This window comes from Natrix helvetica, assembly GCF_964273705.1.
Source record: "Natrix helvetica genome assembly, chromosome: 12".
Taxonomy (NCBI): domain Eukaryota; kingdom Metazoa; phylum Chordata; class Lepidosauria; order Squamata; family Natricidae; genus Natrix; species Natrix helvetica.
This window is the reverse complement of record NC_138556.1, coordinates 1,046,177-1,072,680: the sequence shown is the minus strand read 5'-3', so window position 1 is coordinate 1,072,680 and position 26,504 is coordinate 1,046,177. Positions and strand designations below refer to the sequence as shown.

At 48.0% G+C, this 26,504-nt stretch overlaps 1 protein-coding gene across 6 annotated transcripts in view; it reads right to left on the bottom strand.

Moving 5' to 3' along the window:
• Positions 1-26,096, bottom strand: part of LOC309398231 (transducin-like enhancer protein 3) — a 45,568-nt gene extending 19,472 nt beyond the window's left edge. For 2 of the 6 annotated variants that reach the window (XM_081964927.1, XM_081964928.1), the window contains exons 1-6: positions 25,793-26,096; positions 25,148-25,248; positions 23,703-23,766; positions 22,078-22,122; positions 11,487-11,549; positions 9,571-9,690 (exon numbers count right to left, since the gene is read on the bottom strand). In XM_081964927.1, coding sequence (XP_081821053.1) covers positions 9,571-9,690; positions 11,487-11,549; positions 22,078-22,122; positions 23,703-23,766; positions 25,148-25,248; positions 25,793-25,816 — 417 coding nt within the window. In that variant the 5' untranslated portion in view covers positions 25,817-26,096. Of the gene's footprint in view, positions 1-9,570; positions 9,691-11,486; positions 11,550-13,653; positions 13,855-15,006; positions 15,082-22,077; positions 22,123-23,702; positions 23,767-25,147; positions 25,249-25,792 lie in introns of those variants that run through there. The other 4 variants (XM_081964929.1, XM_081964930.1, XM_081964931.1 and 1 more) reach the window with 3 other exon arrangements.
• Positions 26,097-26,504: the final 408 nt, after the last annotated feature.

Genomic DNA, 26,504 nt, shown 5'->3' with positions numbered 1-26,504 from the left:
AAGGTAAAAATTCCTCACCAGCTGGAAACACTTTCTCTTTCCATATCCTTCCGTTTTGGAGCCTAATGGCTGGATAATTTGTCGCTGGCTTGAAGAACTTCTCTTGGATCGATCAGGGACTTTGTGATGTCCCTGAGATCAGCAAGACATAGTCTTCCTGTTCACCGTCTCTGCAGGAGAGTTTAGGTCCGTTTGGACCACCCAATGGCAAAAATATCGACCGTGATCTCAGAGCGTTGAGATTGCATGTCGTCTCGTCGTGACATTGGCTCCTCCTCCTGCCTGAGCTACCGTGTCCTAAAGGCCCAGGCTGCTCCATTGTGGTGGTAGGCATTCTGAAGGCTAGATGGATTAGCTGGTTACTACCAGTTTGCTCATGTGCGCGCGCGCGAAGCATCTGAGCAGGTGGGAGGAGCCTCCTGCCACCGCCACTACTGGTTTGCCCAATCTGGGGCGAATTGGCATAAACCTACCTCTGATTTTGACTGAAGAAAAGAATACCAATATCTTTATTTCTATGGCTAGCTTATACTATTATTTAAAAGTAAAAAGTTGAGGTTTGATGTTAATGCCTTATTCTACTGTGCCAAAGGGAGTCAGAAGCCAATGTCTTTTTCTTTTTTCTCCTTGTTTTGCCCCACTCTTCTCTTCCCTTTTCCCTTCCCTAATTTCCCTACTATTTACTTTTTTATTTTCTTTGTATGCTATATTATAAACTAATAAAATTATTTAAACCGTAGAATTTGTTTGCCTTCTCATCCAAGAATCTTCTTCAGCTGGATGGAGGGGAATGAAATGATTTTATACTCCTTGCAGACAGGAGTCTGCACTGTGCAAATGAGTCTCTTAATGAGTCGTTAAGGCCACTTGGAGGTTTATCATCACCACCACCACCACCACCACCCTCACCATCAGGGTCATCAAGGTGGTGCAAATGGGTGTGGAGCCTTCTTGGAACTGTTGAAAGGACATAGATGATGTTGAGAGGGCTGTTCAGTTTTGACGCAGCTTCTTTGGCCCTTCTTTCCAACCAGCTGCCCTCTGTCCAAAATGTGGCCTTTGTCTTTTAAAAGCAGATGGACTGCTGAATATAGTTCTGATGGGTTTGTTCTATGTTCTGCCATGTGTTTATGAAGTGGTTGTTTTGTTTTCCCAATGTATAGATCTGCATATGGCACACTGCCTTGTACTGCATGTACCACGTTGTGTTTGGGTGTTTTATCCGTGGGGAGGACAAATTTCTGCCTTAGTGTATTCTTGAATATAAATCCTTCCATTCCCCACCATCCAAGGCAGAGCTGAAGAAACTTCTTGGATGAGAAGCAAAACATCTTCGAAGAAAAGCCAGAAAGTCTAGCTGCCTCTTGAAAAAGCATCTTTGGGACAACCACAACCTGGATGACTGAGAATCTCCCTAGGTATCCTATATCATAATATGGACAGTCCTTGATTTGTAATCACAATTGAACCCAAAATTTCTGTTGCTAAGCAAGACTGCTGTTAAACAAATTTTCCCCCTTTGTCAATTGCCTCACTGAAGTCCAAGTATATTATGTCCACAGCATTTCTCTGACCCACTTCTATGGCATTTATAACAAACCTATGCTGGCTTATAGCAATAGCCTTGTTTGTTTCTAGGTGCTCACAAATCCACCACTTGATTATCTTTCCCAGCTATTGATGTCAAGATGATTGGCTTATAAGTTCCTGAATCCATTCCCCCCCCCCCCCTTGTAGACTGGAATCACATCACCTCTTTTCCGGTCCTCCTGTGCTACAGGAGCTTTGAAACATGACGTTCAGTGGCTCCGAGATGACACCTAACAGCTCCGTCAAAACCCTGGAATGTAAACCCATCTGGCCCAGGTGATTTGTACTCATCAGGGGTGGGGACTCTAGGTATTCTCTTACTGATTCCTTGCCTGTTCTTCTGTTCCCATTAGTGGACTTACCATTCCTTGACTTTCTTGTTTTTTACATATTAAAATAAACCTTTATTATTATTTTTAGCATTAGTTACTAGTTTTAAATTGTTCTGGGTCTTAGCTTTCCTGATTCCCTCCTCGCAGACTCAGGATGTTTGTTGGTATTCTGCTTTAGTTATGTCTCTCTCTTTCCATTTTTAAAAACATTTTTGTCCCTCCATTTGTCAGAGAGTTCTTTGTGCAACCATGCCAGTCTCGTTTGGTCTCTTTTTTGTTTCTCTGTGGTCTTGTTTTTTGCTTGGCCTTCATTATCTCCTTTTTCAGGGTTTTCCAAGCCCCTTGAGTTGATTTTCCTTTGAGGATTACTATCCGTGGAATCATTCCTAGTCTCCCTCTCTTGCCTTGTTGAGCACTAGTCTGACTTGGTTCATTTACCTGTGGTTGCATGATGGTTCACATGTCCTCTTTTTGCCCTCCTGCTGCCAAAAGAACTGGGAGTGGGGACACCAGGACTTATTTCTCACTATTCCTGTTTGCTCAATATCAGACACAAGACAAAATGACACAATGGCATACAGGGCCTTTGGGAGGCAGGGCACTTCCATTCCAACCTCCAAAACCCAGCCAGATCAGGTTGCCCCCAAAAGCAAAGCAGGAGGATTTGCAGGATAGGATATGTAGGCTTTGTCCTGGGTCCAGATCAAGTTAACCCATCAGTCCCATCAGGTTCCCTTGAAGCAGCTAGTTCCAAAGGGCCCCTTTCCTTGGGGAAATGTTGGCATCTATCAAAGCCAGCCTCCCTGCAGGGCATTCAAGCATTCTAGTCCTCTGAAGGAATGGAGGACAGGTCTGCTCCGGCATCCAACTAGAAGCCCTCCAGCTCATCTCTTCCCAGTTCCTCCAGTTCTCCCTGGCAGGTCTCTGCAACCCTCTTGCTCATCAAACATCATGCCCAGCCCTGGTCAGCTGCCACCATGTTGCGTTTCTTCTTATATCAGTGTCAAAGGATCAATCTGCACAGCCGGACAACTGCTGAGCTCCAATCCTCACCCCCACCCACCCCCCAAAAAATATCTCTAGCTCTACTTTGGCCTTGGAGCCAGTTCCTACTGGAGGGGAAACTAGCAATCAACACACCTATTGTTCACTCCAAAGACACACTGTATTCGGCAAAGAGGCAGGAAGAATGGGTAAGGAAGTCTGGCAGTGGAACATCTTGGTATGTTGAACAGTTTTAATTGGATTATGCACATCCTGCTTCATGGCTTTGTTCACTGATTTAATGGTTCATCACTTTCATTAAATTTGCTCAAGCCTTCTAATCATTTCCAGAGCTATAAAGCAAATCAGGCTCCCTTTCAAAGGCCTGGAGCAAAGGGGGCAGGGGAGGGGAGGGAGGGAAGCCCAGTTAGGGTCAGGAAGAAAGGCTGGCCTGGAGCGGCCCCTCTCCCCACTTTCTTTTGCTTCCTTCTGGCTTTGGGCTCCTTGCATGCCAGGAGGTTAGTGCTAACTAGGGACGCCGGTTCAACCAGGATGCCCAGACCAGGAGACCCCCACTAACTGGGAAGGAAATGTTCTGGGAGGGGCTGTAACTCCATCTGCATTTTAAGCTACCACAATAGGATTTCTATCCAATTCCTATTTGGAAAGTTTTCAAAGGAGGGAAAAATGTAAGCACTTGTGGCATCTTAAAGACAAACGAGTAACTCAACTACTCTCTAATGTGCCAGATAGAGCTGTGGAGTTTTTCCCCCCATCTGCCTTCGCTCTGCTTCCTGAAAGACCAGAAGGAGGACGATGCTTTCCCAAGGTTTTCCTTCCACGCAGACGGCCTTCAGAGATCCCCTTGCAGAGGCTTCCAAAGCAGAGACCCAAGCTACGGCAGCTCCTGACCCGAAGACAGTCCAGAGGAACCTCTGACTGAAGCTCCCATCACTGGCTAAAGATGCATCTGGCCTCTTCTTTCCCCCATGTGCCTTTTCTAGGAGTCCTATAAAGGTGGGAGGCCCACAATCCAGCAGCCCAAGGCAGCCAGCCAGCCAGTTCACACATGCTATCCCCAGAGGGATGAGAGAATAGAACAGAGCAGAGCTGGAAGGGACCTTGGAAAACCTCTAGTCCAACCCCCTGCTCTGACAGGGGATCCGACACCATTCCAGACAAATGGCTGCCCAGTCCTTTCTTAAAAACCTCCAGTGATGAAGCACCGACAATTCCTGAAGGCGAGCGGTTCCATTGGTTAATTGTCCTCACTGTTAGGAAGTTTCTCCTTAATTCCAGGTTTCTTCTCTCTTTGGTCAGTTTCCAACTATTGTTTCTTGTCCTGCTCTCTGGTGCTTTGGAAAATAGGTTGACCCCCTTTTCTTGTGGCAGCCCCCCAATATTGGAAAACTGCTATCATGTCACCCCTAATTCTTCTTTTCTCTAGACTACCCAAACCCAAATCCTGCAACTGTCCTTCATATGTTTTTGTCTCCAGGCCTTTGATCATCTTAGTTGCTCTTCTCTCAACTTCTTTATTTATTTATTATTTTATTTATTTATTAGCGTTTATATACTGCCCCCTCTCCCGAAAGGGACTCGGGGCGGTGTACAGTCCGTATCAAAATACAACAAATTAAAACATAGTAATAACTACATAAATACGTATATGAGAGGAGGATAAAATATGCCAAACTGTACAGCTAAATAAATAAATCGAAATGTACAAAATTTAAAATCCCAATATCATATCAAATTAAATTTAAAAAACTATCCCTCTAAAAACCAGTAAGAATGTGTATGCCAGGAGGTAGACGTTATAAATTATGCCAGACCAGCCAGTCGGAACAGGTGTGTCTTCAATTTCTGTCGGAAGGAGCGGAGGTCAGTAGTGGTTCTAATGTCGGGGGGGAGGTCATTCCAGAGGGTTGGGCCCATCACAGAGAAGGCCCTACTCCTCGGTGTCGCCCGTTGGCATTGCCTCGTGGACGGCACCAGGAGAAGGCCCTCCCTGTGAGAGCGAATTGGCCGCAGGGATGTATGTGGGAGGATGCGATCCCGCAGGTAACTAGGCCCTATGCCATGGAGCGCTTTAAAGATGGTAATCAGAACCTTGAAACGCACCCGAAAGACTACAGGCAGCCAGTGCAGCTTGCGCAGGAGAGGTGTTACGTGGGAGTACCTAGTACTCCCCATGACTACCCGCGCGGCTGCGTTCTGGACTAGCTGCAGTCTTCGGGCGCGTCCCAAGGGAAGCCCCATGTAGAGAGCGTTACAGTAGTCCAGGCGAGACGTCACCAGTGCATGAGTGACTGTGCGTAGGGCATCATGGTCCAGAAGGGGGCGCAATTGGCGCACCAGGCGAACCTGGTGGAACGCCCCCCTTGCCACGGCTGCCACATGATCATCCATTGACAGCCGGGCATCTAGGAGGACGCCCAAATTGCACGCCCGTTCCACAGGGGGCAATTGTTCGCCCCCTATGGCCAGTGATGGAGTCAGCTGGCTGAACCGAGGTGCTGGTAGCCACAGCCACTCGGTCTTGGAGGGGTTGAGTTTGAGTCTGTTGTCCCCCATCCAGACCCCGACGGCTTCCAAACATCGGGACATCACTTCGACAGCCTCGTTGGGGTGGCTTGGGGTTGAGATGTACAACTGAGTATCATCAGCGTACAGATGGTACTCAACCCCCAAACCACAGATGATCTCACCCAGCGGCTTCACATATGCGTTGAACAAAAGGGGCGAGAGGACCGACCCCTGCGGCACCCCACAAGAGAGTGGCCTCGGGGTCGACCTCTGCCCCCCAGTCAACACACATTGCATCCGGCCGGAGAGGTAGGAGCCGAACCACATTAAAACGGTGCCTCTGACTCCCATCCCCTCCAGCCGGCGCAATAGGATACCATGGTCGATGGTATCAAAAGCCGCTGAGAGGTCTAATAGGACCAGGATAGAGGAGCAACCTCTATCTCTGGCCCTCCAGAGATCATCAACCAACGCGACCAAGGCTGTCTCGGTGCTGTGCCCAGGTCGGAAGCCGGACTGGCGTGGGTCTAGATATACGGATTCGTCGAGGCGACGTGGAAATTGCTGCGCCACCACATTCTCAACAACCTTCGCTAAAAAGGGGAGGTTGGAGACTGGACGGTAATTAGCTAGCTCCGTTGGGTCAAGTGAAGGCCTCTTGAGCAGGGGCCTCACCACCGCCTCTTTCAAGGCAGTCGGTAAGGAACCCTCACTCAATGAGGCGTTCACTAGGCCCAGAAGCCAGCCTCGCGTCACCTCCCAGGATGCCAGTACCAACCAGGAGGGGCATGGGTCCATTGAACATGTGGTGGGTCGCAGCCGTCCACGCAACCCGTCTAAATCCTCGGGGGCAACAGAGTCAAACTCCTCCCAGAGTGGGCTCACAAGACTCACTGATGACGGCTCGTCCAGTCCACTGGGGGGGGCCCATCCGCTCCGGATCTGAGCGACTTTGTCCTGCAGATATTCCCCAAACTCCTCTGCTCTTCCCTGCAAGGGTGCCCCCCGCGTCTCCTGCGACAGGAGAGAGCGGGTCACCCTAAACAGGGCAGCAGGGCGGTTATCCGCAGACGCAATGAGAGCGGCACAATGTCTACGTTTGCCCGCTCTCAATGCCACAAGGTAGGACCGTAAATAGGCTCTTACCTGTGTTCGGTCAGACTCGGAGCGTGAGGACCTCCACCTGCTCTCTAGACGTCTCCTATGGCGCTTCATCACCCTTAGCTCCTCGGTGTACCAGGGAGCCCGGGTGGGTCGCTGCCGTAGGAGAGGTCGCAGAGGCGCAACCCGGTCCAAGGCCCCTGTCGCCCTATTCCAGGCGTCGACTAGGTCCTCCGACCGAGCGCGGGTCAGGGCTACAGGTAAAGGCCCAAGCTCCACTGGAACCTATCCGGTTCCATCAAGTGCTTGGGGCGGTACCAGCTTGAACAAACTGGCTCCGCCTCCTCGCGGTGGAGGGTAGCGCCAGGGAAGTCCAGCCGGAGACATGAGTGATTTGACCATGACAGGGGCGTAGTCTCTAAAACCCCTATTCCCAGATCACTCGTCCACTGCTCAGATACAAAGACAAGGTCCAGTGTGTGGCCGCCTTCGTGTGTGGGGCCCTGAATTAGTTGGGTCAGGCCCATGGCTGTCATGGAAGCCATGAACTCCCGAGCCACCTCGGACGCTGCTCCCGTCGACGGCAGGTTGAAATCCCCCATAACCAGAAGTTTGGGTATCTCAACCGCCATCTCCGAGACCAGCTCGAGGAGCTCGGGCAGGGCCGCTGACATATAGCAAGGAGCCAAGTATACAATCAGCAGACCCACTGCCTCCCTGGGCCCCATTTCATACCCAGCGACTCACACCCGGGTATCTGAGGAACAGTGAACTCCCTCGGCTCTAGACAATCCCGTATAACTACCGCCACCCCACCACCCTTACCCAGGGCCCGAGGCTGATGGAATGCACGGAAACCCGGTGGGCACATTTCCACGAGGGGTAAGCCACCCTCGTGACCCAACGAGGTCTCAGTTATCCCTGCAAGGTCCAGCTCCCCCTCCGAGATCAACTCGTTAATGAGGGGGGCCTTGTTGGTCACGGACCTTGCATTGCAGAGCATCAGCCTCAGGCCCTGGCTCTGTAGTTCCTGACCACCTAGGCTGCGGGGGTTGGTACAAACGACCGGGCGTAGCCAGCAGCCACGGTCTCCCAACCGACCTTGCGATCTTTTCTTGTCCTCGCATCCCCCCCTCCCCGCGACCGTTGTAATAAAACAACCCTCTGCTGGAATAACTTGTTCCCTCTCCCCCCTCACCCCGCTCACTTCCTTCGTGGACTCACCTGTTCGTCTGGCGCTGGCTTCCCTCCTGGCCTGGTTATCCCCCCCCCTTCCTAGAACCCCCTAAAAACAGAATAAAACATTTTGATAAAAAGCCCCTCAGCTTCCTTTTCTTCCACCTCTCGGGGTTCACAAACCCGTCATCAAGGCTGGCCCTTGAAAGAGCCAGGGGCCATACCTGCGAGAGAGGGGCTTCTCGCAGGTGGAGCAGGTCTAACCTCGAGTAAATTGTTGAATGCTAAAAGTCCCAGTAGGGTAAGGTGCTGATAAAACAAAGTTAATAGGTAATAGCCGGCAGGGCTAGAGTCTCAAGAGTCTTAGTCTAGATGGTAAATAATGTCTAGATGGTAAATTTAAAGGAAGGGGGGGGAGGTGGGAGGTATTCAAGTGTCGCAAATGGTGGAGAGAGGCAAAGATGGTAAATGGGAGGGAGATGGTTCAAATGGTCCCAGGTGAATATATATTCCTTAATGGGTGGGGGGGGGGGCTTCTTGGCCCGATTGTTTTAGCCTAGGCAGCTGCTCAGGCCTGTCCATAGCCCCAGGTCAGGATCTCCAGTGGCCTCAAGGCTCCAAGTCATCCCCAGCCATTATTTCAGATCTTCGTTCACTTCTCAGCCAAAGCGAAGCCGCCAGGAGCGGCGAGATATCATGAAGGAGTCCCTGGCTGCGGCTCTTCCTGCTCCTCCGTCGCCGCAACTGTCTCCCATTTGCTTCTTCTGGCTGCCACTGGTTGTCTCCCATCCCTGCTCACCTCTCCAGTGCCTCACCGATGTCTTTGGTGCCTCTCCGACGCTCTCCGGAGCTCCGTTGTTCCTTCCTTGTTCCTCCCTGTTCCTCCCTGTGCCCCCGGTGCTGGTAGTGACCCTCCGGTGCCTCCGGTGGCTTTCTGGGGGCTCTCCGGTGGTTCTCGTTCCTTCCCTTTTTGTTTTTCAGGTTTTCCGGCTTTTTTAAATTTGCCGGCGTCAGCGCCGCCCGCGCAGCCGCACTGCGCCGTCGCCATGTTCACAAGCTTCTCCCAGCCGTTTACCGCTTACGATCCTCCATTCCTTCCTGCCCTCCGATCTTCACCGACCACCCTGGCAGGCCAAAACTGGCCCAAAACAGGCCAGGGTGGTCGGGCTATCAACTCTCAGCCCCTCTGATGTCATAGGGCCGGTTGCAATCCCTTACCCGGTCGGGCGCTCCATAGTTCTCTCAGGAGCTCAGGAGGCGATCGCCATCGTTGGAAGCTCCTCCTCCATGACTTCAAAAGTCTTCAAAAGTCTTAATATCTTTTTTGTAGTGTAGTGACCAAACCTGGTTGCAGGATTCCAGGTGTGGTCTTACTAAAACTTTATAAAGTGGTACTAATACTTCATGTGATTTTGATTCTTTGCCTCTGTTTATACTACCCAGATTGTATTAACTTTTTTGGCGGCAGCTGCACACTGCTGGCTCATATTCAAATGATCATCCATTAGGACTCCAAGGTCCCTCTCACAGTTACTGTTTTTGAGCCAGCTTTCGCCAATCTATACATAAATCATTCATTTTATTCCTGACTAAATGTAAAACTTTGCTTTTCTCCACATTGAAATTCATTTTGTTGGATAGGGTCCAGGGTTCAAGTCTGTCAAGATCTTTTTGGATCCTGAGCTTGTCTTCTGGGGTGTTGGCTATTCCTGCCAGTTTAGTGTCATCTGCGAATTTGATGAGTCCCCCTGCTATTCCTTCATCTAAGTCATTTATTCTGCCCTTCTGCCTTGATTCATGGTACCCAACAGAAACAGAGTGAGTGTCCTCAATGAGAGGCCACCACAACTCCACCTACCCCAATGATGGCATTCAGCTCCGTCATGGTCACCTGCTTGGCCCGCTCAACTGCCTGAGCCACTTGCTGCTGGTGCTGTGGAAAGACAGGCAGAAAGATGGAAGCCTCCCGAGGGCACACCTATGATTCAGAAGTCAGCCAATTCAGCAGTTGAAGGCATTGCCCCAGAAAAAGTCCAGAGCTCTTGCAACTTGGTGGCCACGCCTAAGAGAAAGCTCAATGGATTCTCAAGCCACACTTCTTGCATGTCCTTGCTCGGTCATTAAGAAAATGGCACCGACAGGGAGGGAGGGAGGGAGGGAGGGAAGTGGGGAGCATATGTGGCTGTCCAGATGGTGGAGTGCTGTGTCCCTAGCAGGCAGACCGGTGGGTGAGGGATGAGAGGAACCAGTCACAGATTTCCCAACTCTATTACTAACGTGTTTCCGCGAAAATACGACAGGGTCTTATTTTCTTTTTACCTACAAAATATGGCTTGGGCTTTATTATTGGGGGAGGCTTTATTGTTTTGGGGTTGCCAGGCGGCTGCTCTCTTGCGAGCAGGCTCCCAAAGAGCCAGGCACAGCAGGAAGTGGCTGCTCAGGAAAGACTCAGGTTGGAAGCTAAGGAAAAAGCCAGGCTGGGATGACGGCGGAGGTGCCCTGGCTCTGTAAAGAGAGCTGGGCCATGCATCATGAGGCTGGGAGGTGGGTGAGTGAGAGCGGAACAGCCGCTCGCGCAACCCCCCTCTCCAGCCGTGCAGAGCGCCATTCACTGGCATTTGGAAGGCACCAGGCCGCGGGAGCCGGGCGACGGCAAACAGGCGCTCTTGCGGCTTGCCGATACCCCTAGGTCAGTGAATGGTGCTGTGCCTGGCTGGAAAGGGGGTTTGCCGGGTGACTGCTCGTGAGCATGGTCACTTCATGACTGTTGTGTTGCGCTGTCGCCCATGAGGCTGTCCCAGGCTCTTTGGGAGCCCGCTCGTAAGAGAGCAGCTGCCTGGCAACCCCTCTCTTCAGCTGGGCACAGCGCTGCTCACCAACCTAGCGGTATCCCGAAGGCGCCAAGCAACGCGGTCACCTTTGCCTCCCTCCAGGTTCCTGCGGCTTCGGGATACTGCTAGGTTGGTGAGCGCGCTCTGCTTGGCAGGAGGTGGGGGGTTGTCCAGGGGGCTTATATGTGGGGGGGGGCTTATATTTTTGCCCACCAGAAAAATGTGGCATGACTGTATTATGAGGACATGTCATATTTTCGGGAAACATGGTAGCTTAGAGAGTGGAAAAAATGAGCTAGACTTGGCAAGAGAAAAAGTAAAGAGTGTATTAGGGCCCATAATTGACTCAAGCCAATTGCATCTAGTGGGCAAGTCTTTAAAACAGCAATATTTGGGGAAAGGAAACTTAAATATCACCAGCAAACATGCCTAAGCAAAGAAGCTGTCCCAGAGCAAAAAGGACGGGGGCGGAAGGGGCAGGCAGGCAACCGATGCCACAGAAACGAAGTGGTTGCCAGCAGCTAAGAAGCTGGCAGATGGGGTCTCTGGGTTTTTGCCCCACACGGACCTCATTCAAGAAAACCAGGCTATTAAGGGGCATATTGAAACCAGGCTGCCATCTGGCCTGGCACAGGAAACGGACCACCAGGACTGTGACAGGCTCAGGCAGCTTTGCAAGCAGGTGTCCTTAGAAGAGGGGAAAGTGTTCCAAAGTACTTGGCACAGAAGGGAGAGGACAGACGCTTGTCTCCAGGCGAAAGCCAAACTGGGGCCAAAACATTCCTGCCACAGGTCTGCTCCTGCCTTGCTCCTTAGGGGTGCCCAGGTAAGATGCAGGAGGCAGGAGGCAGACTTTGACAGTGGGTGCTGTGGAAGGGCATCCCAAGTCCGGCTTAGACTTTCTGCCCTGCAAAGTCTCCCCACATTCCAAAGAGCGTCTTACCTCTTGTGATAGAAAAGGCATGATCTGGGCAAGAATCGTGTTCAGTCTCTTGGCAATCTCTGTCTGAAAGTGAGGAGAGAAAGGAAAGAGAGAATGAATCGATTGACTGTCACTGGCGACTGTGTTTTCAGAAGAAAAAAACTTCTGGAATCAACATTTATACAGACTGCAAGTACTTGAAAAATGGAGTTAAACCTGGGATGGGGCATCATTTTCAGGTCCAGTTGCAGACCCCAGAAGCTAAACATGTGCAAGCATCTAAGCACACCTGCCCTCAGCCACAACCACACCGCAGCTGGGCACAGGTGAGGGCACAGGCCTTCCTCTGAAATGAGCCAAGTGGAGCGGCCTTCATCCAAGGAGGTCTGCCTAAGCTAGAGAAAGTGGAGTCGTTTGTGGAAGGCCTGCAGCTCTGATGAAGCTCCGTCCTGGGAGCCAGGTTGGAGGAGCAGAGCTGCATTGGAAAAAATTACATCACGCTACATATTACTCCTGGGATTTCCTCCTGCCGGGTTTCAAATTGGCTGCTTCTTACAAGGCCCAGCAACAGACAAGCATCTCCCGCTGCTCACAAAGCAGCCAACAAATAACAGTGACATATTTTTTTAAAAATCAAGGTGTCTCTATTTTTATTAGTAAAAGTTGCTCTAATTAGAATAACTATAAAGGTAAAATAAATAGTATGAATAAAATGGAAATGCACTTAAAATATACAGGTAGTCCTTGACTTATGATCACAATTGAGACCAATTCTTCAGTTGCTAAGCAAGTGACGTTTTGGCCAATTTTATAACCTTTTTTAGCCATATTTGTTAAGTGAATCACTGCACAAGTGAATTATGCAGTCATTAAGTGAATCGGCTTCCCCAATTGACTTCGTCGGCTGGAAGCCAGCTGGGAAAGTTGCAACTGGTGATCACATGACCCTGGGACAGGGCAATTGTCCTAAATACATGCCAGTGGCCAAGTGCCCAAATTCTGGCCATATGACAATGGTAATACTGCAGTGGTAATAAATGTGGGGAATGGTCATCAATCCCTTTTTTCAGTGCCATGGCATCCGAATGGCTGTGGTGGGAGAAAGAACGTCCCATTCAGGAGGAAACCCCCCCCCACCCTATTCCTATCCTTTCGCCTTGCCCAGGCAGAAGCTGCCAGTGTGGGGAGATTCCTGTGAAGTAGGCAGAGTACAATAGGAGAGCAGCTGCTTTGGGCTCCACTGTGAGGATCTGGTCGTTCATGCCTGACACTTTCTGGCAAGGGTTCCTGGGGAAGATGCTTGTCTCCTGCTCAGCCTCGGCCAGGACAAGACACAAGAGCTAACTGTCGGTCAAGGCTGGGACATCTTCACCAGGAAGACTCAGATTCTGTATCGTTTGATCTCTTCCTCTCCTTCCCGAAAGCAAAACCATTGTGTATCTGTGGTTTGCTCTGCAAGGTGATTAGAGAGGGAAACGTATTCCCAGATACAGAGAGGCTTGGATCTTTGTCATATGACCTTGCCAAGTTTGCACTTTGATCCCAAATGTCTGCCCTCGAGGCAGCCCAATCATTAAAAACAGTGAGAGGAAGCCTAAACAATTTGCTCCACGAGCTGAAACTGCTGCAGAGAAGCACACAAAGGCCTCAAATCCATTCATTTCTGAGAAGGATTTAGACACTCTTTCGCGTGTCTGTTATGGAAGCTTCCTTCCCAAAAGGTTGTGATTTCCCATAGGTTAGGGAGATGCCTCCGGCTCCTTTCAGACTGAAGGGAAACTCAGGAGGCAAAGCCAGAGGAGTCCTCACAGGCACCTTCCCTGGAACATGAGCCTTATCCCAAATGGACCTTCATTCATCACCTTCTAGTTTCTATGGCAGCCACATCCACCTAATCCCCATCAGAGGACAACCAATTGCTCTTTGATGGACCGCAGGGAGCTGCAAAAATCACCTGGCTAAGCCATGTGATTAAGTCATGTACACTGGGCCTGCCCATCACTGGGAGGTCAGGTTGGGAAGAGGCAAGGAGGAGGAACAGGGGGCTCTTGCTCCCTTGGGAGTCAGCTCTTCAAGTGACACTCACACCAAATTGCTCTTTCTGCAGAGACATCTTACAGTCCCGCCCAAATCCCGTGTTAGGAAGGACCCCCAGAGAAAGGAGAAAAGGCCTCAGGGGCGCCATCACCTTCTCCTGAAAAGAGATCTGGAAATCCAAGGCAACTTGCTCCCTGCCAGTCCAAGAGTACAGCTTCGCTTACAGTTGTCATTGAATGCAAAAGATGTTAAATTTAACGCCCAGTTGTTCTTTCAAAGGCTCAGACCAAACACATGACTCTTGCCTGTAGGATGGGCCACCCCAAAAGAATCAGGAGCTTCACAACAAGAGCTACAAGACACAAGATTACAGTGCAACTGTCAACAGCTTTGCTTCTTTCAAACCTTAATGCTTTTCAACTTGCCAATGAACTGGGGGGAGGGGAGGGGGAAATGGAATGTGGAGAATGGATGCAAGATCGTGAGAGCATGGAAGCCACCAAGGCCACCTCTGCAGGTGCTTGAGAAAGAGATGGACTGTTCCCATAACAGAAGGACATTTCATAATTGGATAATGGGATCACCCAGGGGTAGGGAGAAGGGCAAGTTATTGTTTAACTGGGGAAGCATTTGCTTGGGAAAACCAGAGCTGGTACCAACATGATATATCCAATGAAGTTTTACTTTTGGGAATTCAATTCTCCTAAGAGTGTTTCCTTGTTTTGGATTCACTAGTTGGACAGTTGACAGCAACCTGTAATTTTTGCCCAGTACCAGTAACCCTTGAGAGAATATCCTTTTAAACCACACCAATGACCAGTTTTCTTTTGGCAAACCCTAATCCAAAGCCCTACATATATTGTACCTCACAGAGTGCAATACTTTACTTTGTTCTCCTGCTTATGTGGAATGACAAAACAGTCAAGTTGGAGATGGCCATCAAATCTAATCTCCTGCTCATTCAGGAATCCAAACTATATAGTGCCCCCAATGAATGAGAGCCACACCTCCCAGGCAGTGTTTATCTGTCAAAGTACGTCGTTTGTTTGTTTTAGTCAGAATCTGCCCTCTTGTAATTTTCATCTATACTGTTGTGTCCTGCCAGAGAGAATGCAAGACCAGTCTTGGTCTTCTGTGTGACACCCTTTCAGGTAGGGTCTAGGACAGAGGTGGCAAACCTTTTCGGCACTGTGCCCAAACTGGAACGTGCATGCATACGTGTGTATGACCGTGCTTGTGCATGTGTGCTGGGGTGCAAGAAACCCGACGACCAGCGGCGCGAACATGCCTGCATTTTGGGCCATTTTCAGGCCCTTTTAGGGGTGAAAAATGCCCATGTTTTTGGGCTGTTTTCTGGCACTCCGGCGTCTACAAAGATCTGATGGCCGGTGCGCATTTGCTTGCCGGAAACCAGAAGAATAGCTGGCAACAGCATGTGTGCCCACAGCGAGGGCTTTGTGTGCCACCTCCGACATGCGTGTCATCACGGTCTAGGACAACTCACCACAGCTAGCTCACTGCGGCCAGCTTCCACTGCCAAGTTGCTTTTGCCAACTCACCGCCACCAAGTTGCTGCAGGACAACTTCACATGGCTAATTCTCCACAGGTGGCTGGAGAAAGAAAATGTTTCACTTCTTGGCCAAAAAACTTGTTCATTTCCAACTAAGCCAAGCTAGAACTAAAGAAACTTCTTGGATGAGAAGCGAAATGTTTTTTTTTTTTAAAAACCCAGAGAGTCTGGTTACCTTTTGGAAAAGCACCTTTGAGATGATAACTTGGATGACTGAGAATCTCCACAGACACACCATCCACACCATCAGTTAAGGAAGTTACCAGATCAGAATATGAGACAAGATTAATTTGGCAATATTTCTTTATGACAAATCTAGGCTGACTCTGGTAAAATTACCTTTTTGGTTTACAGGTCTTTATAATGTACTCCAGAAGGCATCAGCATCAGACTAATTGGTCTGCTGAATCTTCCTCCTCCTTTTTAGAAGATGGGGGGAAACGTTTGCTCTTCATCAGTATCACAGCATTTAAGGATTGCACATAAAGAGCCAGCCAAATCGCCAGCTATTTGCTTCAGTACAACAGGAAGTAATTCATCTGGTCCCAGAGACTGAAATTCAAAGTAAAGAGTGATAACTTGATCATGTCCAATCCTGCCTGAGTTTGTCTCCCAACAGATATTAAGGTAATTAAAGACTCTTATCTTTGTAAAGAACTGCAATTTCCTGCTGGGAATGTTCCCCTTAGGTGGGCAGGTGACAGAAGATACAGAGGTTGCCTGTTTGTTCCTTCACTTTTTTCAACCCAGAGAAAATGTACACGTCTGCCAAATTCATTCCCATGGCTTTTCCATGGCATTTCATGGGTGAAGTTAACTTCCAGTGCAGGCTTATCTAGTGTTTCTGCTCCTTCTGAACAACTGTCTTTCATTCCCTGCATTCCATGGAATCCCCCCTTCAGGTCTTCGCTTTACCTGTTAAATTACATTTGCCATTTTGCTCTCTTGTTCATGCCCCTCGCACTTGGTGTTAGTGGGGAGACTTATACCAAAGCCAGTCTTTATCTGAGGTCCCCAACTCAGGTTTTCATTCCTAGTCAACTTCACATTTTATTCACCAAGCTGTGTTTCAGAGCTGTCCACTGCAGCATTAGTTTTGCCCAATTAGCAGGAAGTGGTACCTGATGTGATATTTTGTCTTGCCCCTGATCTTTATCCTTAGGCCTCCGTTAAGAACGTTGGCTTTTGGAGGAGGAGCCGATGTCGCGATGAGACGGCTTGCGATCTCAATGCTCTGAGATCGCAGTCGATACTTTTGCCGCTGGGTGGTCCAAACGGACCTAAACCGTCCCGCAGAGACGGTGAACAGGAAGAATACGTCTTGCTGATCTCAGGGACATCACAAAGTCCCTGATTGATCCAAGGGAAGTTCTTCAAGCCGGTGAAAAAAAATCCAGCCATTAGGCTGATGAAGTTGGGGCGGCTCCAAAACAGAAGGATATGGAAAGAGAAAGTGTTTCCAGCTGGTGAGGAATTTTTATTGTTTAAAAGAGACTGCCTATAAAAAACTTAAAATTAATTTAAATTGAAGAACAGAAGAAATAAGCGGCGGAATTAAATTTGGAATGGTTTTGGACAGTGGGTTATCTTACTTTTTAAATGCTATCTTCATGGATGGAATTTATGCAAGCCTTTTAAAACGAATGGGTTTTCTTCTTTTTTTCTTTTACTATTCTTTGTAACCTACGGACTAAAATTCTCCTCTTTCATTACTGTGGGTGTTTTTCTAACTCATTCAAGAATCGGACTTTTTTTTAACTTAAATACAAAAAAGATACAAAAAGAAACAAAGAAAATTGCAACATTGCAACAATAACACTGCTACTCGGAGGCTGTAGGTTTGTGTATTGGAAACGAAATACTTTTATTTTTTTTCACTGATTATCCTGGCTTGGCACTTCAAGGTCTCACTGCTTGTTTATAGAGAGTGATAAGAAGAAAAGCATACAGATGTCCCTTTGAAGTATATCTTTAACCAGAGAAAGGTGAAAATGAAATGTTATTGTGAATCTATGCTTAATCTTCTAAGCTAGAGCAGCAGTGTTTGTTAGCTGGAGATAATGGCACAATTTCAACAGCAGAAAGAAATTTTAAGTCTGCAAAAGATATTCTCAGAAATACAGAAATTATCAAATACATATGAGAGGACAGAGAAGAAGTTGGAAGACTTAGAGTATCTAACAGCAAAATATGATGAAGAAGTTGGAAATGTTTATCAAGTGGAAAAAGTGATTAAAATCCTAAAAACCGAAGAGGAAAATGAATATAAAGAAATTAAAATTGCTGATATTTATGGTGATTAGTATGTCTCTGAAAATGAAAAGAGTGGAATACGGAAAGAGGAATTAAATGGAGGGGAAATCTACCCCAGATGGCAAGATACAGAAGAGAAAAGAATTTATGGATTTAAAGAGATAAATTTTATTAGCAATATCATTGATAACACTACCGACAATCAAAGATAAGCTGATTAAGGAAACAGAAGAAGGGCATTGAAATTACATGAGAGATTCTATAAGCAAAGAGTTGCTAAGAAGAGTCCATACAAAGTTAATTAAGGAGATGATTAGAGGACTGACACCACAAATGGCAGAAGATATGAGACTGTTTTGCTATTGGAAAGATGCAGGTTGATAGATGGAAGAGTATAATTTAAAACTAGTTAAACTTAGTGAAATTTAGTGACAATAGATATAGTTAAATAAATAAATTGATAAATAATTAATAATGATAATAATGTATACAATGTGCAGTGTTATGATAAGTAATAATTGGATATGAATATTGAATGGTACCCATGAAAGGAAGATTAGAAATCATTTTGGATTATATATAAAGGTTAATAAAATAGAACTAAGTTAGATACAGTTAAGTCTTGAATATTGGGGGAAAATGTTATGATACAGGATATAGTTAAATAAAGGAAGGATAATGATAACAACGTATATATAGGTAGGGGCACAACGTAAGGAAACTGGATGTAAATTGTAAACAGTGATTTGGAAAGGGGGATTAGAAAACTGTTATTAAGTACTATGGATGTTTAGCTAGAATAGGATATAAAGATTCAGTGTTATTGGGGGATTTTAGAAATAGTAAATGAAATGCCAGTATGTGTTTATGTATTAAATCTTGGTATATTTTATGATGAAGGACATTTAAACAATTATAGTCAAATGAAAATGGAGGTATGATGAGGGTAACATGTATAAATATCTGAGTTAAAATACTTGTTAATATGAATTATGGTTGATGACTGTGGAAGAGATGCACGTAAGCCTTTTTGTAACCAACTGATACACTTTCTACAGTATGCAAAGGAGGATGTGTTGTGCGTTTGTTTTGAAAATTAAAATTTTTAAAAAACTTTTATATATAAAAAAAGAACGTTGGCTCTTTTTCTTCCAAGGCACAGGTGCCCTTTCCCTGCTCTTTAGCAACACAACCTCTTGTCCCCAGGACAAAACCTGTATCACTCCACAGGACTTGAAAGCATTTGTTTCTAGCTCCAGCGATACAGGATATTCTTCTGTGTCTGTTGAGACCACCTCTTTGCCCTCCTCTTTACTAGGCAGCCTCCGACAGAGAATTGCTTCTGCTGCCAATTCCAGCTACAGAATGTCCTTTCTTTGAACTCATCAATCCTCACCCTTCTTATTGGCGATACTGTGGCCATTTGCTGCTTCAGGCTTTCATCATGCCAAGTACAAACCTGTATGTCAGTGGAAGGTGTGGGCTCCTTAAATTCCCTGATCAATTCCAGTCCAAAGATTCATGCTATTCCTCTTTATTCAGCAGAAAACAGCTACGATCACCCACACAGGGCAATGATAGAGTGGAACAGTCCAGGATCTGCTAAAGTATTTGGGATAGATGGCCTTTCAGTCTCTGCCTGAAGATCTCCAATGAAGGGAAACATCTGAAGACAGCCTTTTCTTCAGCCAACAGAACATATCTTGCTATTTTAAGAATTCTTCACAACCCTCATTGCCTTGGCAGCCCTTCCATTTGTTTTTGTAAGTCTCGGAACAAATCTCTGTTGCAGGAGCCTGGTGACTGAAAGCAACCAAGGTATCATCTCCTGTGTTTTGACCATCCCTTCTCCACCAGGATTTCCTCTTTTCTGTACACAGCAGCCCCTGCAGCCCCTCTGTCCAAGCCTATTCTGTCCCTGGTCCTAGAGCCCAGTACAGTTTAGCACCCTGTATTTCTCACCAATCCTCCCCTATTTGCATCACAGGCCTGACAGGTAAGGTGCTGCTAAGGAAGACTGCAGGTCCCTGGACTATCACTTGACTATCACATTCTGAAGGGAACTGAAGCTTCTCACCTCTGCTGGAAATACTGGATACTCCTCAGAGGCCTTTGTTGTGGCTTTTGTTCACTGCCACTTGTTTCCCAACAAGTCCCAGAGTTAAGAGAGATGCAGCCATCTACCCAAGTGCCTCCAGTACTTGCTGAAAGCAGAATATTGTCTCTCTAAACAGATGAAAATAAGTCCTTGAGCATTGGTGGTTCTCACTCAGGCAGACAATTAGGGACACTTCCAGCTTTCTAGCACACATTCAAGTGCTCTCTAGTGTCAGACACTCCAAGGCATGTTGAAAGCTATTTGTGGTTGCTATTTGTGAAGAACGCTGCTGATGAGAATTACTCACAGGTAGGAGTCTGTATGCAGGCACAAGCAGATGTTACGGAGTTCCCAAATGCACAGGGCAAAGAGGACCAACGTGAAAACAAAAATGAGAAAATCAGGCCCAGATCCTTTAGCTTGAGGCCATGGATCTGCAAGGACATGATTTCTAAGAGCAGACATGGACTGCACATAGAGGGAGGGCACTTTTGCACAATTTTAAGTTGGAGCAGTTTACTTTTGTTAAAAGATTCCTTCATATTTAAAATGCATGTCAACATCCCCCTTCTGTGCAGTGGGAGCCCCTAGCCTAGGTAGCTCTTTAATCAGCCTCATCAGTAAATGATCACCAGGACACCTGTACCAAATGATCAGGAGTCCGAAATCTGATTTTCTTCTAGAAACCCCCCCCCCCCCCAACATAGTATTTTGTTTCATGAGAGTCATTCCCCAAGAAAACAAGGCAGGAGTGAAAGGTGCAACTGATGGAAGTAAAAGGCTTGGCTTCCTTTGAGCCAAGCTCAGCACCAGGGGATTTCACAAACCCCCTGAAGTTCACCTGAAGTTTATTTTATTGATTGGCTGACTTGATTTATGTGGCCACCCAATCTCCTAGAATGACTCTGGGCAACTTACAAGATACAATATGGATGGTGCTTTTCCTTCTCTCTCCTAGACTGCTCAAAAAGTCCTATTAGTAAAGAGGCATCTTTGATGTCCTACCCTGGTCTTACAGCATGTGACATAAAAATCCTCCCAATACAATCATAAAGATACAAGGAGACAAGTTGTCATCCTTGAATTAAGCTCAGAAATGGGAAATGCACTGCCTGAATATTAACAATAGCACTAGCAATTAAGACTTATATGCTTTATAGCCTTCTCTAGCAGTTTAGAGTCAGCATATGGCCTTCAACAATCTAGGTCCTCAAATATCTGTTATTTGTCTGCCATTCAGTCCCATCTAGCAAAGCACGTAATATATCTGAGATATATATATATATATATATATATATATATATATATATATATATATATATATATATATATATATATATATATATACATACATACATACATACATACATACATACATACATACATACACACACACACACACACACATATATAAAATTTGTTTTCGTAGATTTTCACGGGTGTAGGTATGCTGGTTTTGTTGTATTCGGGTCTTTTCCCGTGTAAGGTTGAGATTGTCTTTGCAACGTTTCGGCAGGATCTCACCTGCCATCTTCCCACGCTTGAAGATGGCAGGTGACATCCTGCTGAAACGTTGCAAAGACAATCTCAACCTTAAAAGACCCGAATACAACAAAACCATATATATATATATATATATATATATGTGTGTGTGTGTGTGTGTGTGTGTGTGTGTGTGTGTTGTAATTGTACTGATAAATAAATAAAGGGAGACTTTCTGCCTGCATGGTCTTCTGTGATAAGCCGAAGGACAGAAAGAGGGAGTAGTGACCTTCCTCCCATATTTAGTCATACCAGGGGTTGTAACACAAAATACATATATAGATATATATGACATAATATATTATATTATATATAATAACATATCTAAAATAGTAGTGTTTCCCCCAAAATAAGACCCAACTTGAAAATAATGGAAAATAATGCCAGACCCTTCTGTACAATACAGGACATCTGCTTTATAAACAGAGCACAGTGCTCTTCCACTATTTCCTATCAAATACTAATGAAAAGCATTTCCTTATGAGATAAGCAGTTGGCTCCTCACTTTTGACTACTTAATAAAAACAAATAATCAGAAACCTGCTTTTCAAGGCACCTGCAAAAAGCAGCAACCAGATGGCTTCATGACCTTAATGAAGCATCTGATGGGGTGAAACCATCAGCCAGATGAGTGCCATCTCTGCTAACTGCAAGATGCCCAGCAGATGGTGAAGGGAGGGAACCGGAAAGGGGAATCTGGGTTCCAATTGGGAGAGGCTCACAGGGGTGTCAAGCAGGTTGCCTTCTGTTTGCCAACCAATTCGGCAGAGCTGTCAGAAGGGGAAATGAGCGGACAGCATGTTAGGATCTGGCTTGAGCTCCTGAATGGTGAGATATTTTCCCAATAAGGAAATAAATATAGTAAAATGCACTCTTGAAATTCCAAAATATATTACAATTGAAAAAATACTGCCAGAATGTGGCTACAACAGCTGAAATGAAGTTTACTCGCAAAGTCAAGGAAGCCCCATTGTTCTGTGGATCCTTTAGTCATCCCGAATTCAGGCCCAGGGAAAAAAGCACTCCCCACCCACAATTGCACCCCAAAGTCTACAGGGTTCATTCTGAGACTCCCTTGGGAAAGGCAGGGGCTTTCAAGGAAGGCACTCACCTGCTTGTGCATTTCAATGTTCAACCCGTAAGACATTTCATAGTACTGAAAAACAAAAGAGGCACAAGCTTTTTACTAATGATGCAAGAAATTTTGGAAGAAACTAAGCATGCCCAAAATTCAATGTCAAAACGACAAAACTGGATTTATTAGGGCCTTGAACACCTCATTTCTGTACAGTCACCCTAGCAAAACTAGAAAAAGCCTGTCATAAAACGTCTCTTCCCTTGAGCTGAACTCTCAGCTACCCAGACACAAACTGAGCCCCTGCTGTCTCCAGGAGGTGCACAGTCCATGCAGTTCTGGGAAGCCTCCCTGGAGCTCCCTCCAACAGTACAAAGTAAGGCATAAGGTGCTCAGCACTGAGGAAGCCATGGGGCTGGATGCATCACCACCCACCAACTCAGGGACGTAATGATCCAGGACAGCATAAGCTCCCTGCCGCAAGCATCCAATTTACAAACAACGCCAACTAGGCCAGGCTTTCCTACACAGAGGGACACAATACAATGCTTAGACAATAATTATCCGGGAAAGACTCCATTCACAAATCAAGAGCCGAGCAGGAAGAGGAAATCAGTTGAGGGTCTTTCAAGGAATACATAACCAACCTATTTTCTTTACAAAGCCCTTTCAACATGCAAGAAAATGGCCACCGACATGCCAGTCTGTGTTATTTGGAGGCCTGGTGGGAGACTCAGCCACTGCTCTGAAGTCAGACTGCCCCAGGTTTCCCAGCCTGATGAAGCCACTGGAGAGAGATGCTTCCCACCCAATGCAAATCTTTAGACTCCCAGAGACAAAGAAGGAGTTTTGGGACAGCTTCAGCTGCCTTAAAATCTCAGCAAGCTCGGCATACCCAAACGTCATTGTACCGGCCCTGCCACCCAAGTTATTAACGTCTGCCTGGAATAATTATTGAACAGCCACAACCATAGGGGTGATTTGTGGCAGCAGTGAGTGTGTTGAGGAAAGGATGGCAGGAGCAAAAGCAGCTGACTACATATCACAGGGTTCAAACATTTACCCACCACCGGTCTTATATTCCCCCTGGGAACATTATGAGGCCATCTCCAGCCCAGTCATCCTTCTGGTGAGTCCCCAAAAAGAGAAGTGACACTGAACACAATTTTGGTACTTTGGCAGAGCAGCCCTTCCTGATGTATTCTTCAAGTAGAACTTGGACATACACCAGCAATCTGCTCAGAGGCAGCAGAAGGAGCTGAAGCTCAGAGCCTGCAAAACCCACAGACCACTCAGAGGCCCTGCCACACGAGCCTTAAGAGAAACAAAGAGCAGGCCAGGAATCCCAAACCAGGATCCACAATACAACAAACAATTTTCAGGTCACACAACCAGGGCAGTCAGGGCATCTTTTGAGCAACAGGCCCATGTTAACCAGAGAATTTTCAGTGCCTTCCGCACAGGGCTGTGCATGGGAGCCCCCAGGCCCTGCAGCTAGGGAGATCGCAGACTGCAATTTAGCTCAGCTGTCTCTCCCCTCCCCTCCAGAGCATGACCATTGGGGCTACTTTTGAGAACCCCCATAAGTGGGACTCAAATGCAATGAGCAAGCAGATCCCTCCCAGTTCTGTTCCTGCAGAGCCTGAAAAGATGTCTCTTACCATGACATAGTGGCGCTGCATTTCCGTCTTTTCATTTGCAAGCTTGTCATACTCCACTTTCAGACTAAAAAAATAGGAAACTTTAAAGTGACACGATATACAAAACATCATCCCTTCAAATACAAGGAAAGGAAACAAGAAAAAATATGCCCACAAATCCAATATGTTGACATGAAACCCTTCTTTCCTTCCTTCCTGCATGTTTACTAGCTGTGCTCATAAAAAGTTGTAAGCCTTCACAAAAATGAATTCTGGCACTCAGGACTGGAGGCCCAAAGGCCTAGAGAAAGATTCTCCACTCCCTAAAGCTAAAGGGCCCAGTGTGACCGCCCTTAACTATCCGAATCCCAGCCTGCCAAGTATCCAGCCAGAGAAAGCATACTCAGGCTGGGGAAAAAGGAAATCCTTGGAGGTTTCAGTTAAAGAGCCACCATTCCTGGAGTTTCTTTTCATACAGGTAATCCTCGACTTATGACAACAATGGAGCCCAACGTTTCTGTTATTAAGTGAGACATTTGTTAAGTGTGTTTTGCACCTTTCTTGCCAAAATTGTTAAGCGGGTCATTGCAGTTGATTAGTTAGTAACCCGGTTGATAAGTGAATCTGGTTTCCCCATTGATTTTGCTTGTCAGGTCACAAAAGGTGATCACTGAACCTTGGACCACAGCAACAGTCATAAGTATGCATCAGTTGCCAAGCATCTGCATTTTGATCACAATGATGGGGATGCTGCAATGGTCATAACTGAAAAACGGTCATAAGTCACTTTTTTCAGTGCCACTGTAACTTTGAACGGTCATTAAATAAACTGTTATAAGTCAAGGACTACCTGTACAGGTAAAACAAACAGCAGGCAAAGCCAGTGGAGGGAGGGGGGAGGAAGCCACCAGCTGCTTTGGGCTTCCTTAACAAGCCAGAAGATGGGACTGCCAAGGCAAAAGAGCCAGCAGCCCTTCATTCAAGAGCTCCGGCACCACCAGGATTTCCTAAGGTAAAGGTTTCCCTGTCAGCCATGTCCGACTCCGCTTCTTGGCCAAGGGAGCCAACGTTGTCCAAAGACAATTCCCATGGTCATGTGGCCAGCATGGTTACATGCCAAAAGCGCACGGAACGCTGTTCCTTCCCACTGAAGTGGTACCTATTCATCTCCTTGCATTTGCCTGCTTTCGAACTGCTAGGAGGGCAGAACCTGGGGCGAGGAGCGGGAGAAATGATGGGATTTTTCTCCCAAGCAAATGGGGGCCCTGAAGCCCAGAAGCTTTAGGGCACAGATTGAAATCCAAAGCATTTCTCAGGGGAGCCGCTGGAGGAGAAAGGGAGGAAGAAAACGGCATTTGAAGGGGGAGGGGGCTTTCCACAGAGAAGCCGTGCCAACTTCTTGCCCCCTTATCGGCCCCCTGAAGGCCCGGCTGCAGGATCCAGCGGGAGGAGTGGAGGATGCTCACCTGTGGTACTGGGCCTGCAGAAACTGGAACTCGTCCTTAATCCTGTCACAGGATTCAGCCACTGTGAATTTAAAGCCAGGCTGTCCAGGCTGGTGAGGGCCCTAAGGAAGAGACACGTTGACTGGAGGCTAGGGGGAGCCCAGCCACCCCTCCCTATGCCAGCACCACAGGGGTGGGACTTCAGACCCTTCCCCTCCCAGCATCACAGGAGAACCATCTGGGCTCCCTTCCCAAAAGAGCATTGGGTTGGCTAGAGTCTAGCTTGGGGAGGGGGCTCCTTGAAAAGAAAGGCCTATTGGAGGGGGCCCTTAGTGAGCAAATGACAACAAATAATATATTAATAATAATACTCCAGACCCTCCCTGACACCCGAGATGTGGTTTTACACACATTTGATTCAAAAGTCAAATAAACCAACTTGCCAGGACCCTGGAGGCATTCAAAGAGCCGGCGGGGCGAATCTATCGCTTCGTCTCCCCCCGACCCGTTTAACTGATTGCAAGGGAGGAGGGAGCGGAGGAAAAGCATCGCTAGCCCAGCCGGCGGGGGCGAGGGGAGTGGGGGGCTGCTTTGAACCTTGGGAGATGGAGGCGGCCCTCTGCCCGAGAAAGGAAGGTTCTCCGGGCAAGGCCCAGCGCCACTCACCGGGTGCCGCCCCTGCGGATACATGGCCCGCCCCAGCAGGCCCGCCGCCACGGGAACCAGGACTCTCCTGAAGCCGGGACAAAAGAGGCGAGCGCGGGCGGTTCAGCACCCGCCGCCCCCCTCACACCCCCCGCCGGCCCCGGGAGTCTGGCGCGCCTCCTCCTCGTCGTCGTCCTCCTCCGGGTGAAGCGGCAGCGGCGGCCGACCTTCCCCCGGGCGGGCGGCGGCCGAATTGGCTGCGCCGCCGCTCCCGGGCATCCTAGCCCCCCAGGCTAGCGAGGATTCTCGCCGGCCCGATCCCGATCCGGCGCCGCTCAGTCAAGCCGGAGAGCCGCGCGCACTCGCAGCGGCGGTGTCCGGGCGGGGCGCAAGCGGCGCGGGCTCCTTCCCAGGTCGCCCCGCACCGTCGGGCTTCGCTCCAGCTGCGCGTGGTGGAGGGGGGGGGCGCGGGGGAAGCGGCGGCCGGAGGAAGAAAGAAGGGAAGCGAGGCGAGCAGGGGGGGGGGGCTTCCTCGCCGCTCTGCGCCAATCACCGCGCCGGGATCCCACGTGGGGAGCTCCCGTTCTGATTGGGGCCTGGGCGGAGGGGGCGGGGAGCGTCCCGGGGCCCCCGCGGGCTCCCTCCATGCCCTCGCCGGGGCCCCTCCCGCCCCTTCCAGCCGGGGCATCTCGGGGCCGTCCAAGCCTCGGCGCCGGGCGAGATGGCAGGCGTC